This window comes from Oryza sativa, chromosome 9, assembly GCF_034140825.1.
Source record: "Oryza sativa Japonica Group chromosome 9, ASM3414082v1".
NCBI lineage: Eukaryota > Viridiplantae > Streptophyta > Magnoliopsida > Poales > Poaceae > Oryza > Oryza sativa.
The window spans coordinates 4,826,844-4,844,416 of record NC_089043.1 but is presented as its reverse complement, the minus strand read 5'-3'; the positions used below and the strand labels follow the sequence as shown (position 1 = coordinate 4,844,416).

Here is a 17,573-nt window from a genome sequence, read left to right as displayed (position 1 = left end):
TGTTTTGGTGCTGTCAGTATGTCGGTGGTGGTCATTTTTTTCTCCTTTTTCTGGTTATGACCTTTCAGGGTTGTAATGTTGTAATTTTTTTCTGCCCTATCAATAGAACTTCGCACTGTCTAGTGTAAGTCGTTTAAAAAATTATTTCCTATCATTTTCTATTTCTTTACGCAACAACTCCGGCTCCACTAACTTCTGTCCAAAGTAAAGGCAAAGGCCTCATTCATTTCAAAAAAGAGAGGGACAAAAAAAACTGTAGAATATAGAGATAAAATTAATATTAAATATTAAAGTAGGGGAATGAACGAAATTATCCTAGTCTATAAATGTCCTCATTAGCCATGATTTGGTTAAGCCACATCATTAGCATTTTCTTAGACGATGGATTAGAGCCCATCCGACCTTATAAACCATGGATTAAACCATTTCAGCCGTGCAGTTAGCAAAGTTCATTTTATGTCCCTCAAATATGGTCGAGTTTCAATCACATCGCTCAACGGCAAAACCTGATAGAGAACACTTTTTTTTTTGGTGGTACTACCTCGGTCCCAAAATATGTGTAACCATGAGTTTCCGCGCCCAACTTTGATCGTCATCTTATTTGAAATTTTTTTTTATAATTAGTATTTTTATTGTTATAAGATGATAAAACATGAATAGTACTTTACTCGTGACTTATGCTTTTAATTTTTTTCAAAAAATTTTCAAATAAGACGAATGGTCAAAGTTTGACGCGGAAAACCATGGCTGCACTTATTTTGGGATAGAGGGAGTATATAGAACACCCACCCTTAACTTTTAAAATCTAATCCCTCCATGGTTTTAAACGGCAGTTTTTGTTTGATTTGATGTTTACGTGGCAGGTTGACCGTAAGCGTTATAAGTGGTACTCCCTCCGTCCCCTAATATAAGGGATTTTAATATTTTATTGCACTGTTCGATTATTCATTTTATTAAAAAAAATTAGAATTATTATTTATTTTATTTCTGACTTACTTTATTATCCAGAGTACTTTAAGCACAACTTTTCGTTTTCTTATATCTGCAAAAAGTTTGAATAAGACAAGTGACTTATTTTATTATCCAAAGTACTTTAAGCACAACTTTTCGTTTTTTAATATTTGCACAAATTTTTTGAATAAGACGAGTGATCAAACAGTACAAGTAAAATGTCAAAATCACTTGTATTAGTGGATGGAGGGAGTAGTACTTGGGATAAAAAAAACAGAATGTTGAAACCCACATGTCATTGACATCTCCCTCTCTCCCATCTTCGTCCCCATGGAGGAGCACCTTCACGGGAGCCGACTGGTGGTTGTCGCCACGTAGCCAACGCTGTGATTGTGAAGTCAAAGTTGCTGTGAAACATCATTTTACGGTCAACTCTGTACATTAGTTGTCAGTATTAGTCACTAGTGTCTGGCTGTTTGATTTGGATCAGATAACTAAACTAAGTTCAGTTCATTGAGAGAGTTTGAAGATATCCGTCCGAATCATCGCCCCAATCTCTTTGCTCCTGAGGGCAAAGCAAAGGTTAGCAATACAACTCAAAACTTTGATATATAATCAGCATAGGATGATTCCAGTCTGGTGTGGCTTTACAGCTTAACTGTATAAATATGTTTTCTGCATGTGCAATCTGATCTTCTCTAATTACCTGGTGTGAGTGGGCGACATTGTCACCAAAAAGACCCTTGAATTTCTGGGGTTCATGTGGTTGTTCTCACCCACTTCACCACCGTATTCAGTACCATCCCATAGGCCTCCATCTGTTTCCATTCCTACTATGTCCTTAACCTCATCTTGAAAAGAACCTTGCCTGCAAGTCCTACACGAGATTCCTTGTCTGCTGATTCGTGTAAATTCAGAGTAGCAAATTGTCACGTGGAGCAGTATTTGAAAGCTATACAACCACTGCAGCATCAAGCTCGTAGAAAGAACAAAACAAAATGGCCTACAAGAACTGGATCATTTTGTTGAAAACTCAAACAACATCGTATGACTATACTTCTCACCAGGCTGAACGACCACCGAGGGAAAATTAGGTTGGTTCACTGCGTTTGGGAAACCTTGGGTCTCAAGACACAGGCCGGCGTGCTTCCCATAGACTGCGCCTCCTTTGCCCACAATGCCATTGAGGAAATTTCCAGTGTAGAACTGCACTCCAGGTGCATCTGCCCAAATGTCAAGGACCCTGGAGCTTGAAGGGTCTGTCACTTTCGCCACATGGCACAAACCTGACTTCACTTCACCACAATCAATCACAAAGTTGTGATCATAGCCACCAGGGACTTGATCAATCCTGCTGCCAATTGTGGTCTCTGTCAGGAAATTGAAGGGTGAGCCACTAACTGGCATCATCTCACCGGTGGGTATTGAGGTTTCATCTACCGGTGTTATCTGAGACCCCAAAATCTGAACAGTATGTGCAAGCACATCTCCTGAGTTGTGGCCTGCCAGGTTCCAGTAGGTGTGCTGTGCTAAACTGATGGGTGTGGCCTTATTCAAAGGTATAGCCTCCATCTCCAACTTCAGTGTCGTACTTGCCAGAATAGAATATCTAGCGGTGACAGAAACATCTCCTGGGAAACCTGTTTTGTGAAAAATTAAAATCAGTCCTGGCACTTACATAGTTGCTTGTTTTCCGGAAGTTTTTAAAATACCTTCCTCTCCATCTTTACTGTAATATTTGAAGGTGATTGATGGGTTCTCCCCTTTGACATATTCAGCAACTTCCCAGATGATTTTGTCAAAACCTTTAAATCCACCTGAGATCCCATATTCAGTTGCATTAGTTTAAAGAAGACCAAATTGAAATAGCTGCAGTGGCATATATCTCTTTTTGAGTTTTTGTCCTCTATGCATGCATGCGTGCAGTTAGATTAGGACGAAAATATGAAAAAATGCAAGGTCCGTTATGAAAGATTGAATGCAAATGAGCCATTCTTGTTGAGAAATTAAGAACTACACCCGCCCACCACACAATACACCAAATATGCATTTTTGCATGTTTCTTGAATGAAGCATTAACATGGATGAGATGTATCAAATAAGAGACGGAATAAAAGTATCAGGGAAATTCACAGCCAGATCCAAATTCAGTGAATGGTACAAGTCAAACATTTCTCAATATCTAACATTGTTAAGGATATAAATTCAAAAAAAGAAAGAGAATCATTTCAATAGAGCGACTAATCAGGTGAGTCATCTTCACCACAGCAAGCCAACTGTTCATATTGCTGTTTGCTTGTCATTGCTGTTGCTAGTATCAGGTGTAAGAGTGTAAACTATTGGCCAAATAACTCATAATTTTCTTTCAAATGTACTTTTTGGGGGGACTACACCTTTGAATAAGGTAACTCATGGAGCAATAATATGAACTCCAAGAACAGATTACTATTGTGGCTTGGCAAAAGGGAATGGAACCGAACAAGAATAATTTCCAAACCGGGCAGCTACACTAACACAAACTGCTACAGAAAATAGACCGTACTGATGATTCGACAAGGTAAATATCCATACTTGGTCGTAATATAAAGAAACATCAAGTAACAAGTAGGTTTAGTTTTTTCAAGGGTGGTGGATCTAGTAATCCCATTAACTCAGTATTAATGGGACAGTTCCTCTAGGATTAATTAGAAATATTAGGAGGTAATAAAAAATGGATATTAAGTAAATCCAGCAGAAATATCATTATCATGTACACTTGATCAGCAACAGATGATTCACACAAGGACAAACAGGCAATAGTTCACTATTACTTACGCATGTATGCCTGAAATATGCACAAAACAATGAATTTATGCAGAGTACCTTATGTCTTACCATGAAGAGTGTTTGGAGGGTTGTTGATAGCCAGACTATACTGCTTATCATTTAAAGTAAACTTCCCATCCTTGATCCTATTTGCAACTCGCCCAACAATGCAGCCAAAATAAGGTGAAGTGCCATTCTGATCATAGGAAAACTCAAACCATCAGTGCCAAACCAACTTATATAAGCATATTAAAAAATAGGGGTGCCATCGTTTGGCATATTGGTGGAATAAGCCAAATGGCATATTTGCAAACGAAAAGTAATTTGTAAATAAAACTTTTATATATGTGTTCTTAGAGATCTAAAAGCAAAGGCTGAAAAATAAACTTCGATGAAAAAACCCCAAAATTAGCTCCAAATTTAACGTTGAAAATTCAAATTTTGGCTGATAAGCATATGAATATGCCAAACGATGGGGACCTAGCCATATTTCCAAGCATGTTTCAGTGAGTTTCAGACAATAGCTTCAAGTTCCATAGGAGTTAGAAGCAGGTTTCCAGAAATTTCAAGAAGTTGTTGAATTTGCATGTTTGGAATTTTTATCCTTGTTTTAACAAGTTCCACGAAGAGTTCTAAAAGGGATCACACAATTGTAGACGAAACATAGACCAAATGTAAGATTCATAGAAGTTTCAACAATAAAGGCTCGTGAGGTCAGTTTCAGGTGCTTGAAGTAACAGCTGGCCACCATAGGGTAATTAGACAAAATGCAATTGGTGTTTGCTATGCTGCATTTTTTTGGGGGCTGCCTATAAAAAATTGACATGTAACATGTCGCACGGCCACAATTTTATTAATTATTTATAAAACAAGTGCTAGAACACCACCTCATTCTGCAATTAAGTATTGATGAAGTAAAACTCATCATAAATATCCATACAGCAATCTAATATATTGGTTTTTTTATGACTTAGAAATTAGTGACCACAAAACAATGTTAGGAAAACTCAATGAGTGTTGTATCATTTGAATGTTAATTTCTAGATTATGTGCTATGAGACTACCATCCAAAGTTATGCTGCCAATACATAATGTAGCAGAACAAATACTGAAGTTTCTTAAAAAGCACAATTTGGTAGTTATGAACTCAATGCTGTGAACAGCATGATTGATGATGATATTAGCCTTATGATGTAGTAGTAGGCTAGACGCTAACCCATACACTGATACTTTTATTGATTGATTAGATGGGAAAATAGAAAAGAAGAAATCATCACTTTAAACCATATGATTTACAAAGTCCAAGAGAACAGTCATAAAGGCGCTAATATGAATTATCAGCTATAGGGAATTGTAATATGGTAATTAGAGATATATTAGGATATGATTGATTTGTATGGACTCCTTCCTTATCTCCTCTACATGTACTCCTATATATACCGGGACCCCGAGGCTAAATACAATCGTCCAATATTCACAGTACATCTCTCCCCATACACTTCAATAGGAATAACACAATCAAAAACATGAAAAAGGAATTGGTAACATGCCGACACACTTAAGAATACAACATGTTTTCCTATGTGCCAAATTCACATGCTGTGAATCACACTAACCTTTCTAGCGAGAGCTGCTTGTTAGAAAATGTGCATTATCCATGTGTGAACGTGTTACTGTACTATAATATTAGTTTCGTTAATTTAGAGATAGGATTAGATTTGTAAGATTATCTTCTTGAAAGTCAAGTTACCCCTTTCTAAGGATCAGAAAATCATCTCTATTAGCCAAACAAAGATAAATAAACAAATCCCTGGTCCCTAAAACTCTAAGTGCCGGTCTTTCCCATGGCCATCTTGTCTGAATCTATTCCTCCCCAAATGGGGAAATCCTTCACAAAGCCACTCGACTTCAAGTTGTCACCAACCAAACTCTCTGTGATGGATGTTTACCCCATGATGATCAAAGGATCATTACAAAAGGGAAGAAAAGGTAAATTAAAAGAGAGGTACAATTGATAAGTGAATGCATTTAATGTTTCCTAACCCAATATATGTTTGGAATTTCTTTAGGCAGCTGAACCCATGTGAGCAATCCTCATTCCTGATCAATTTTCCTTTTTTGACAATTTGTAACTTGGGAAAGCAAGCAAACATGAAACAAGATCAATGCAGAGATCAGATCAAAGTTGTTATAACTCAGTCCTATGATTTTATCACCAAATTTTCTTCGATTAAGGAGAGAATTTCTCAGAAGTGACTAATAAGCATGCCATAAATATATTTTAGAGGGGTACAAAATGGATATGAAGGGAATTACTAACTGGATACTTAATTATTTCAGTAACTTTTTATACTTCACTTTCATACTTACGGACGATTTAAAAGCTCCGACAAGTAATGATCAAAACTGATGTGGAATGTTCTTTTTACTAGTTTACTTCCAGTAGACAGGTAAAAGTGCTACAGACTGCAAACTAAACATATAATTTAATTATCAGATTATACCTCCAACCGTAATTACTAGTACTAGTAACCAGCTTCAAGTTATTCAGGCATGCATCATTAAATGTGCTGCATTTCTCCTGGAAAAGAAAAACAAACAAAACTCATGTACTGTGCCCCATCATCAGTATTTAATTCTACTAGACATCGACATGTGAAAAGATGAAAAAATCTCCAGCCTAGTCGTCACACTTACTACCACAAAGATGTAAAAAAAAAAAGTAAGCCTCGAACAGGCTAATTAACGTCTAGAAATACGCATCAGCAACTGACCTGATAAGGATCCAGGGAATCGAATCCAAGCACCACATCACCAAGAACCCCTGACAAAAACTCAAACAACACCGTGAATCAATCCCAAGCAGCGCAAGAAAGAAGACAAGAAGAGCAAAAATATCCAGCGAGGCAGCACCATTGTTATCTGGGACCAGGAGCGAGGTGACGGTGGCGCCGACATTGGTGATCCAGGCCCGGATCCTGCCACCGTGGAGCTCAAAGAGGTCGGGGGGAGGGGGAGAGGGGGCGGGCATGGGGAGGAGGAGCTTGGGGCGGTTCTTGGTGGGGCGGAGCGAGGCAGCGGGAGAGGAGAAGATAGTGAAGGAGGCGAGGAGGTAGACGGCGGCGAGGAGGACAAGGAAGAAGGGAGGGGTGACGCGGAGGAGCTTGGAGACAGGATGAGAGGAGTGGGGGTGATCCGGTGGGCGGAGCCGGTTGGAGCTGGAAGGGAGGCGCAGGAGATGCGGGAGTGGGTGGGTTGGAGATGGAGTCCGCGGGGAGAGGGAGGAGGAAGAAGAATGGTGGTGGTGAACTCCCACAAGCTGCTCCATTTCCTCCGGAGCTCTCCTCTCAGCTTTCGCAGGGAGCGCTGCGTTCGTTATGTGGGTTTGGCTTCGCCTAGATGCAAATCCTGGAGCTGCTGTTGGTTTCGGTTGACTAGTAATGGTAGGGTTCCAACTTTCACGACATACTTAAAATATAGTATAATATCTACTAGTACCTGAGTAATAAGGTGAAATCCGATATATGTTATGGTGTTTGCTACAATGTATATGGTAGGAGAAGACATTAGCTTTCACTTGTCCCATTCAATTGTATGACATGAGAGGAGAAGAGGAGAGTGAGAAGAAAAAGTATTGTTGTTTTATTCTTATGGGTAGGCATATAGATAACTCATTCTAAAGACTACTATATAGACTATTTTCACAATGTATAAGTACCACTTTAGAGGCTTAAGACCTCCTCCTATTGCTACATTGTGGTTGTGCGTAGAGCTTCAACTCCTAAACCTAGCTCCGCTCCCATTTTAGGTGAAACTGAAATTATTTGGAGCTCTACCAAATAGGCCTGTAGACCCCCGTTTTTATAACAGAAATCAATCATGTAAACAGTACCATTTCCCTGGATCAAGTAGTCTGGTACACACGAGTTCATAGCTGAAATACCAAATGCACATACACGATAGTCTAGTGCGAATTATTACATCATAAGCCCGCAGGCATAGTCTTAAATCATCGGACCGAGCGGTCCGGAATACATTCCAAAAGCAGAAGTGGATAAGGCAGCGGAGTTAAGGCAGCGGCACGCCATTGCCACAGGCAACGACCGTAACTAAGACCTACTGAGCGCCATCGTCTTCATCACCCTCCTGGTAGTACGCGTAGGGATCCTCCGAAGCTTCATCTCCGGCCTCTGATTAAGTTTATATATTGCAAGGGTGAGTACCAACCATACTCAGTAAGCCATCACAGCAACAATGCACATGATAGGGGTATTCAAAGGATGGCTATGGTTCTTTGCGCAAAGCCAGTTTTGTAATTCTTTTCACAAGACTAAGACCTAGCATTGACTGATCAAATTTTAGTACCAGTGTTCACATTTAAACAACGACGGTTCTGTCCACCATCCATTGTAATCCCAAGGATAGCTTCCCGCCATTGAGTCGTCATGGTTTTCTGAGGACGTCCACCTTCCCGCCTCTTAGGAAATGGCTCCAACAGCATAAAAATTATCATGCAATATCCCATCCCACACAAGTTAAGAATTTAGAGTCTAGCCAAGTGTAATACACGTCCCGGTGCTCAATAACCGCGAGCACGGCTATTCAAATAGATTTGGTTTACTCACACTGCAGTGGATGTACACTTTACCCGTACTCCGCGACTGCCCAACACATGAGCCTCGTCCCAACACATGAGACGCGTCACGGCAAAGCTTTTCGATAACCTCGCATTGGCAGTACCCGCTCCATGAACTTAAATCCTCATGCACTCTAGGCATCCATGTTTCTAGCAGTGAGAGGAGTTCTGGCGCTCCCGGGAAAGAGAAGTCTCACACACATATTAAATCATGGTTCAAGTTAAGTTCTCTCTCTCACACACTCATGGCAGTCCTACCAATGGCGACACCGATGTAGGGCTCGCCTCTCGGCCCTACCTCAACGGCTGTCCCACCGTAGCGCACCTGCCTCACTCAGGGGTGAACCATCTATGCAGGGATACTACCTCCGCTCGGCCATCTAGTCTGCTAGGTCTATACCCATACGAGAAGTACGGTTGTACGGGGGTCGTTTCATGCTTAACTTCATGGCTCGGTCCTTAATTGACTGGGGACAGTACTAGCCTTTTCCAGATACCACCCAAATCCTTTGTCCGCCCCAGTCGAAAACAGTTGTTTAGTTTATTTCTCCTTTCACAAATCATGTCATCAATATCATGGCAATGTGGCGCTCATGTCTCCACATGCCGCATCTCAATTACCTTCCCAAAGGTAATTGCCCAAGCATATAACATTTGATAAATATGAGTATGCATGATTTTAGAATAGCATTTCTAAGCAATTGTCATAATTGACTAGGGACTCATATGTAAACATGGTTACGAAGGAATAAGGGGTAAACAATAATCAAGACATGGCATAATCACAAGTAGGATGTTCATCATTTCATGCAATTTTATTTGTAAACAAAATAATTTCGCAATTGGGATCAACATGTTCAAAGAATAGTGATGACTTGCCTTGCTCGAAGTCTTGCGGGTCTTGACCCTCGCTCGGATCCGCAACTCCCTCGGGCTCTAAAATTACGTGCGAACAAATGATTTGAATTCAATTAGAATTCAAATAAAATTCAAATAACTCACATAAAAGTCGAACGCGAATCGATCTTTCTAAATTGACTACAAAGTTTGCGAAACCACTATATTCGAATTGTTGGGTCATTTAACCTAAATCATTTTGTGATTTGGAAGTACATTCCTAGGAATTAAACATAATTATTTATTTCTTAAATAAATCTAAATTCCTACCGTGAAACGACCACTTACAGAGATTACCGAAAATAATCTATAATCATATTAATATTTTACAATTCTAGGCTATAATTATCCTATAATTAAATTCTAATTATTTTAAATTTTCTAAACTTCTTAATCTCCCTCAAATTCCTATTTATTCCCCTTTTCTTTTTCTTTTCTTCCTTTTCTTTCTTTTCTTTCTTTCTCTCTTTTTCCTTCTCTCTCTCTTTTTCTTTCTTTTTTTTCTTTTCTTTCTTTTCTCTCTTTCTCTCTTTTTCCTTCTCTCTCTCTTTTTCTTTCTTTTCTTTCTTTTCTCCCTCCCGGCTTCTTTCTTCCTCCCTCTCTCTCTCGGCTCATGCTCCCCGGGCGGCAACGGCGGCGGAACGAGGGGAGGGCGGCGGCGGCGACGGCGGCGCAAGGCATGGTGTCGCCCAGCGCGGCACACGGCGCGGTACGGCAGCACCGAGGGCAGCGGCGCGGCGGCACGAGAACGACGGCACGGTGGAGAGGGTAGAGGGGAGGAGGAGGGAATGGAGTGGGGAGAATGGGGAAGGTGGGGTTTTTATAGGGGAGAGAGGGGGGAAAGGGGAGAGGGAAGAGAGGGAGGCCGGTTAATGGCGACGTGACGGCGGCGCCACGGCGCGGGGTGCGAGGCGGTGAGGGGACGGGCGCGCGGCGACGGGACGGGCGACGCGACGGCGGGACGGGGCTCGAGGCGACGGCGGCACGAGCATAAATCTTAGTTTCTCAACGTATAAGTTTACTATTCCTGTATGCATAAATCTTAGTTGGGGGGAGGGGGGCAAAATTTCAGGAATTTGGATATTTTGGAACCGAAAGAAAGAAAATTGAATTAAGTAAAATTTGCTAAGTTCACAAAAAATATAAAAAACATCGGGTGAAATAGTTTCTCAACGGTGAGGTATAATATTTTGGAAATGTTGAACAGAAATTGCGAACCGTCCATGCGGGCGCACATTAATTGTCCCTACTAAAAGTCCAAATTTTCCTGAGTTACACTAATTTTGACGGCCATTATAGACCAATTTCGACCGTCAATATAACTAAAATAAAGGAGAACTAGCTATACTTACAATGCATATTTATTTTAGAATAATATATTTTCACTTGTACTTGGAGTATTATTTGTTTGCAGAGATTAATGCATAAATAAAGAAGTAATAAAGGAAAACTTCACTCCTAAGCAAGCTTAAGGATAGAGGGGCCCACATGTCAGGTGTAACCGTCATGAAAACTGTCATAACTGCCACAACCGCCATGAGGATCCACATGTTAGCCTCCTGACCAAAGCTGGAGGCCTACTGGGCCGGCTCAGGTTCGGCCGAACCAGGGGTTTGGCCAAACCCTGACAGCATCGTCTCATCTCGGCCCTCCACATGGACGCTTCAGATGTACTCCCAATGATGGTTGCGGGGCATTTTCGACAATTCCAACTGCCATAACCGTTATTGGAAGGCTATATAAATGGGTCACTTAATCCACTTCAATACACACTCAAGCAAGACTTGATCTTTCTCAACTTTAGTTTACTGCTCTAGTGCTAAGTGGAGTAGTATAGAATAGCTTTCGGAGTTCTCGAGTCTTCGGAGGAATTCGGATATGGCTCTAGTAGTTTTCCTTTCCTCTTTTGCAAGACCTTTGGAAAAAAATAGAATATTCTTCTTTATATACTCTCGGTACTTTACTTTGTTTGAGTATCGGTTTTACTTTATATCTATGTCATTATAATTGTGTGGTTAGCCTACCACAGAGGTGCAATGGTGTGGGTTTAATGTCTGATAATTCGGTTACTCTATGTCATCCATGGGGATATATATAGAGTAGTATTTAATGATGTGAGCATGGTGCTTAGATTATTAAATATCATTATTTGGGTATATATGCTGCAGGACAGTAGAGGTGAGCCGCTGATGGTGACAGCTCAGTACAGGTATTCCTCCACGTTAGTATATATTCCTAAGACAATTCCCTAGGGAGGATACTCCTCCGTATTTAGCCCTGGTTGGACGGCCATGACAGGTTGTCGTAAGAAACTCGGCAACCCGGGTGGTCTCTTGAAACAGCAGGAGGGCACTGATAGGGGTATTGGCTGCACAGTTATGTACTAGTAGATGTAAACTAGAATTGAGTGTATATTAGAAGTGTAGGAATTGATTGATTTTCTATTTTTTCTTCCACATAGCCTAGGATTAATTAATGAGAGAATCAAAGTTCTTATGCTTCGGGTCACTCTACCCATACATATGAATTAACTCCTGCTTAGATTTTTATTATACAAGTGATGTATATATATTGTTAGCATAGTTCTCTCTTAAATCTTCCCTTGGGATTAAATAAATACGATACCTTGGAATACTTCTGGGTGAAATACTACATTGGTATATCCGTGCACTTGCAGATTACATCTGTAACCATAAATATACCAAGGCTATTTTTGTGCCATTGCTGGGAATTCATATTTCTAGTAACGACGTTAAGAAATACCAACAACTGACATGTACGGGTTGAGGGTTACAAGAGGTGAGTTGGGGTGCGTTAGTGGCAATTTTGCTTACATATTTTAAAAAATTAAAGGGTAGTGAGTCTTTTGGGTGGAGTGGAGCTGTGGAGCAGAAAACCCAGCTCCACCCCTAGTTTAGTTTTTTTAAGGAGTACCTATGCTAACTCCACTTCCAAAAAACGGAGGATCTGGATCGTTAGGTAGATCTCTTGCTCTAAGTAAGTTAGAGTTGAGAGCTAGAGTTGTAACAAACATACCCGAAGATAATAATCAACCTCTAACTTTTAACTCCTTTGGATTTAGATCCAATCACTTTAGCATATTTTAAAATCAAATTCGTACTACATATGAGGAAGTGTAATATATTTTGAAAATGTTATTAGAGAAACTTGGTGGTTGCTGGAGAGAAGAGGTGCCTAGGTTGGTGGAGTGAAGTAGCCTAAATGATATCGGTGGTTTTTCTCGACAGTGCTGGCTGTCTCCTCGAAGGACTTGCTCCAACCTTTTTACATCTCCTCGAATCTCTCCAAAACTCAAATGAGCATCTCATCGATCTTGTGCTCGCACCCATCCATTCATCTTGTAATAGCCTTAATAATGCTTATTCCCTGATCAGCATCTCCTTCGTGATGGGGAGAACATCTTCGTTGTACACCTCAAATGGACTTGATATTTCATCAAGTAGGTGGCATGTACGGTTCTTATGAAAATTTCCATTGCCCAATGCTTCCTCTGTTACACACTACTGATCTTATTGTCCTGTGTATTTGAGAATTTATTTTCGGTGAAAAGTAATAATTATATTAATGATAGTTCAAATCTCTATCTTGCTTGGGGCATTTATGTAACTTGTTTTACTAATTGACATGCTTCTTTAACAATGAGAAAATATATTGTGTTCTAATTGACATGCTTCTTTAACAATTAGAAAATTCCTTGTGTTTCCTTGAAAATTTACCAAATCTCTTCTATGCCCTAAGTTTTGTTTATTCCCTTACATACCCTCGAATTTTTGTTTGGATATCTTCCATGCCCTTGCCGCTAGTTGACTGGTAAATTCCTTAAAAAAATCCATCTCTTCCCTTTGGTATTGTTATATTTATGAGTTTGTTAGGGATATATTATTTAGGACAGAAATTATTTTTTATATTTTATTTATGTAGCTTTTTTTATTAAAAATGATCTATATAAAAATTGTTAATAATTAAAAAATATTTTCTATGTCATATAAAAATGATTTTTTTAAAATAATATCTCATATAACAAACTTATAATTATAATAATCTCTTTCAATAAATTTCTACACTCAACAATATACTCCATATATCCTATATACTTATAAGTATATAGTTCATCCCCACTAAGTGTAGTTAATGTTATTTCTCTCTTCTCTCATTAAGCCACATCACCCCAATTATTGCTAGTCTTTGGATGATAAATCTATGGTCCAAATTGTCTCTTCTTTCTTCTCTCTTAAAAACATACCATCTCAATTATTTTTAGTCTCAAAACTGTTTTAGTTTTGATAATCAAATTACATCTTATTTATACATATTATACAACTTAATTTTCCACAACAACGCGACAGGGTATTCATCTAGTTTATATTTTTTTCATACCAAAGGGCAAGATGAATTTTTGCATATGAATCTAACGGTCAACTAAAGGCCATCTAGCCGAAAGGGTATGGAAGAGATCCAAGCTAAAATTCGAGGGTATATAAGGGAATGAACAAAACTTAAGGATAGAGAAGGAATTAGGTAAATTTTCAGTAGCACACAAGGAAATCAGATTATGTTTGTCCATTCCTTGTTTGTTGGGATAGTTCTGGCCATTGTCAATGTATAACTATGGAGTGGATGTGACTTTGGGTCTCTTCGCACCACCTTGATGTCTCTTTCCTGCACGCTTGTACTAAAAATTTAGGGAATCAATTGAATCCATTGTACTAATTGCAAGTGATATTAGAGACCCGTTTCTACATTGAATAATATGATCTTATTTCTGTATTTAGTGGAATGTTCTTATGTTACTTCCTCCGTCCCACTAAACGTTTCGTTCTATGTTCTCGGAAGTGTCCCATAGAAAGTGCCGTTATAGTGTCATTCTTGATATAGAAGTTGGATTGCTAGAACAACCATAGCAAGCGGATGGTGTGGGACATCCCTGCTGATGAAATGACAACCACATCAAATAGGTAGGGGCAATTTGGTCTTTTTTACATCAAGATATTTGGCTTGGGAATCTCAAAACGACATGTTTTTCGGGACGGAGGAAGTAGCTCTCAACTGCAAACATCAAAACGTTTTGAAATTGACATGTATTAGGAGAACTTGGAGATGAGTGATGAATAATATGTTTGTGCTGAACTGTTTGCCTCCAATATCTTATCATGTATAGTATTACCAGTAACTTTTTGCCATGTCATTTTTGGGAGTTAACTTGCTAATATTGCTGAGTGATGAATATGTTTGTGTTTTACTACCATTCTATCATTGACATGTGTACTACGTTTGGCACATGAAGAGGAAACAAGCCACATAGTAAGTTTGCAATATTATTATAACTGACAATCAATATGGCAATTTACCTATGGAATCACAAAGGGAACTGTTGTCGAAACGACAACCGCATACGTCGAAAGACGTGATTACTCAACAGTGGTTGGAAAACAGTAAAGTATATTAAATTGAGAATTTTTCTTGGGCTCTCCCCCTGGCCCTAGGGGGCTATTTATATCCCCATTACAGGTCCTTGCTACTAGGGTTTAGGTTATACAGGGAAATTTACATGGTTGCCCTTATGAAAGGAACATTTACATGGGTATACAGTGTAATTGAGGTATATGGGCTTCTGATGGGCCATTTGGCGAATGTTGGCCCAATGGCCACCGGGCGTAAGAGGCCTCCTGGGCCTCCCCGAAGCCAAACTTGCTATGGCGAAGTCACCCTCCTTCGTTATACACTCTTCGCCTTATAGTCTTCGCCTGCCTTTATCCTTGCGAGGTACCAGCGCGATTCTCCTCCCTTCGCCGTCTTCGCCGTGGAGGCTTCGCCCCAACGAACTTGATGTCTCGGGCTTGAGCCCTCACTGGTTACATGGTTTTGGCAGGTTTGGTCGAAGGGCCTCATGTCGTACCGCCAACAGGAACCCTTGAAAACTGAATGTTTGTACTGTCTTGTTCCTCCTGTATATGTGGTGCACACGATTTTGTTGCAAAATGACATTTGATCCAAAGAAGATGTTTGATTTAGTATATTTTGGTGCATGAAGCTGGCAATTTTTTTTTTACTTTACATGGAACCGCAGCAATATATGAGTTACACACACAAGCCAATTAATCTTTATGACCTGCTGGACATTAAACAGGGTGTCGACAGAAATGGAGAGAATACTCATCTAAAACGACTTAGAACATCCATGCCCGCTTTCACTTCCATTGAAATGTCACCGAGTATAACAGAAAAAAATTTGTGCGGGAAGCTACTTCTGAGAACAAATGTATTTTTTTCTGCATGTTTTTCAGGGGAGCTAGCACGCTTTTGGAGGAGTGTAGCCTCATGTGCAAATTAAAGTCTGATGCATGTCTTGATCTCAAGTTGTTCTCTTTAAGGTATGGAAGTAGGAGTGGGTCAATTTTCAGGATTGGGTAAAGATGTGTCGACTTCAAGGAAATCCAAAGTCGCAGATTTTTTTTTAGAAAAAAAACACCAAAAACATGACACGAAATATTTATGGAATCTGGAAAATTTTAGTCAAATTGTTTCCCATATAGAAAATTGCATAAGCTAAGGTGCCGATACAAGAGGAACAAAGTCTAGAGTGAGTTTGCACCGGAAGTCTCGGAGGAATTTAGCAAGGGGGTTGCCAAGACGACGTCTCTACGGAGAGGAGCGACGAAACCATCGCCGCTGACGTCCGTCGAGGTCTCAAAAAGAACCGAGACTAGGTTTTCACCCGACAGCCCCATGAGAGGAGATGGGATGCACAACAGCACCCTCAAGAGGGAGACCGACGCTCGAAAGCGTCGTTGTTGCCGTCCCGGCCAAGACCGGGCTAAGTTTTCACCCGCCGCCTGCTTGTCTGCAGCTGACGCACCAGTGCTCCACCACCATCAATCTTCTGTCAGCGCGCACACCGCTGCACCGACGCCCCCCGCCGGCTAGCCTCCGCACCGTATCGGCCTTTGCTGTCGGCCACGGCTCCGCGCGCCGACCTGGCCTCCGCTACCAGCCACGCCTCCTCGTGCCGAGCTAGCCTTTGCCGCCGGCCACACCTCCTTGCACTGCCTGCCACCTTCGGCCTCCTCGTCGTTCCCGCCGTTCAACCGACGTTGTTCCCAACCAGCACCCAGCTTCTTCCATCCCCGCCGTCGTCTCCTCCTTCCGCCAAAGGCACCACATGGGCGTGGCCGCCATCGTCATCGCGTCGTCACACCCTCCCGCCAAGCTCTCGTCTCATATGTCTGCACCGTCACCTCCATAGCCACGTCCCGCTGTCTCACCGACCTCCACCGTCGCCCCGCTGCCTCCACGTTTGCGCCGCATCCTCCACGCGCGCGCTGCCGGCCCACGGGGTTGGCCTCCCGCACCAGGGAGGCCGGAACCGGACAAGGTGGGCGAGATCTGGCGAGGGGTGCCAGACCCAGCGTCGCGGTGCCACCGCCACCACGCCGCTGTACCCCGGCGCCTCGCCGTCGCCGCCAGCACGGGAGGCTGGCCTCCCGCGCCGGGGAGGCCGGATCCGGACGACAGGGTGTCGGATCTGGCTGGGAGGGCGTCAGACCAGTGTCGCCGCCTCGCCATCGCCACCCGGTCCACCCAGCTGCCGATGCCATCACCTTCGACGCCGGCAGCCAGGCCATCGCGCTCTTCGCCCAACGCCTGACGCCGTCCCAGGAGCTGGCCGGGGTCGTGGGCTCCGAACCCGCGACCTTGGGGGAGAAGGAGGCCCTGCTGCCGCCGTCCTTGTGGCGGTGAGGCGGAGTTGGCGCGCCGGCAGTGGCCACCACCCGTGTCGCCCCTGCCCAGTGTCATGCAAGGATAGACAACTTATCTGTAAATACTATATAAATGTTATATAAGGGCCTGTTTAGATCCCCTGGCAAAATTTTACACCCTGTCACATCGAATGTTTGGACACATGCATGGAGTATTAAATATAAAAAAAATAACTAATTACGCAGATTGCGTATAAAATGCGAGATGAATCTTTTAAGTCTAATTGTGCCATGATTTGACAATTTGGTGCTACAGTAAACATTTGCTAATGACGGATTAATTAGGCTTAATAAATCCGTCTCGCGGTTTACAGGCGGATTTTGTAATTTGTTTTGTTATTAGACTACGTTTAATACTTTAAATGTGTATCCGTATATCTGATGTGACACGCCAAAACTTTACACCCCTGCCTAAGGCTGTGTTCAGCCATGGCTGTTCACATTCTCTACTCTTGTTTTCCGCGCACACGCTTTTCAAACTGCTAAATGGTGCGTTTTTTGCAAAA

The 17,573-nt window shown here is 41.5% G+C and overlaps 1 protein-coding gene across 2 annotated transcripts; it reads right to left on the bottom strand.

The window, feature by feature from the left end:
* Positions 1 to 1,165: 1,165 nt before the first annotated feature.
* Positions 1,166 to 7,105, bottom strand: LOC4346383 (uncharacterized). Of its 2 annotated transcripts, XR_003238760.2 has the most exons (6): positions 6,670 to 7,105; positions 6,531 to 6,580; positions 3,826 to 3,952; positions 2,664 to 2,768; positions 1,658 to 2,591; positions 1,166 to 1,516 (listed from the first exon to the last, which is right to left on the bottom strand). XR_003238760.2 is itself a non-coding variant. In XM_015755194.3 (5 exons), exons 1-5 carry the CDS (start codon positions 7,082 to 7,084, stop codon positions 1,969 to 1,971), a joined length of 1,320 nt encoding a protein of 439 aa, XP_015610680.1. In that variant the 5' UTR covers positions 7,085 to 7,105; the 3' UTR covers positions 1,166 to 1,968. The 2 variants fall into 2 exon arrangements, 1 of the variants encoding a protein (XP_015610680.1); XM_015755194.3 differs by having other exon boundaries at positions 1,166 to 2,591.
* Between the last annotated feature and the right edge of the window lie 10,468 nt (positions 7,106 to 17,573).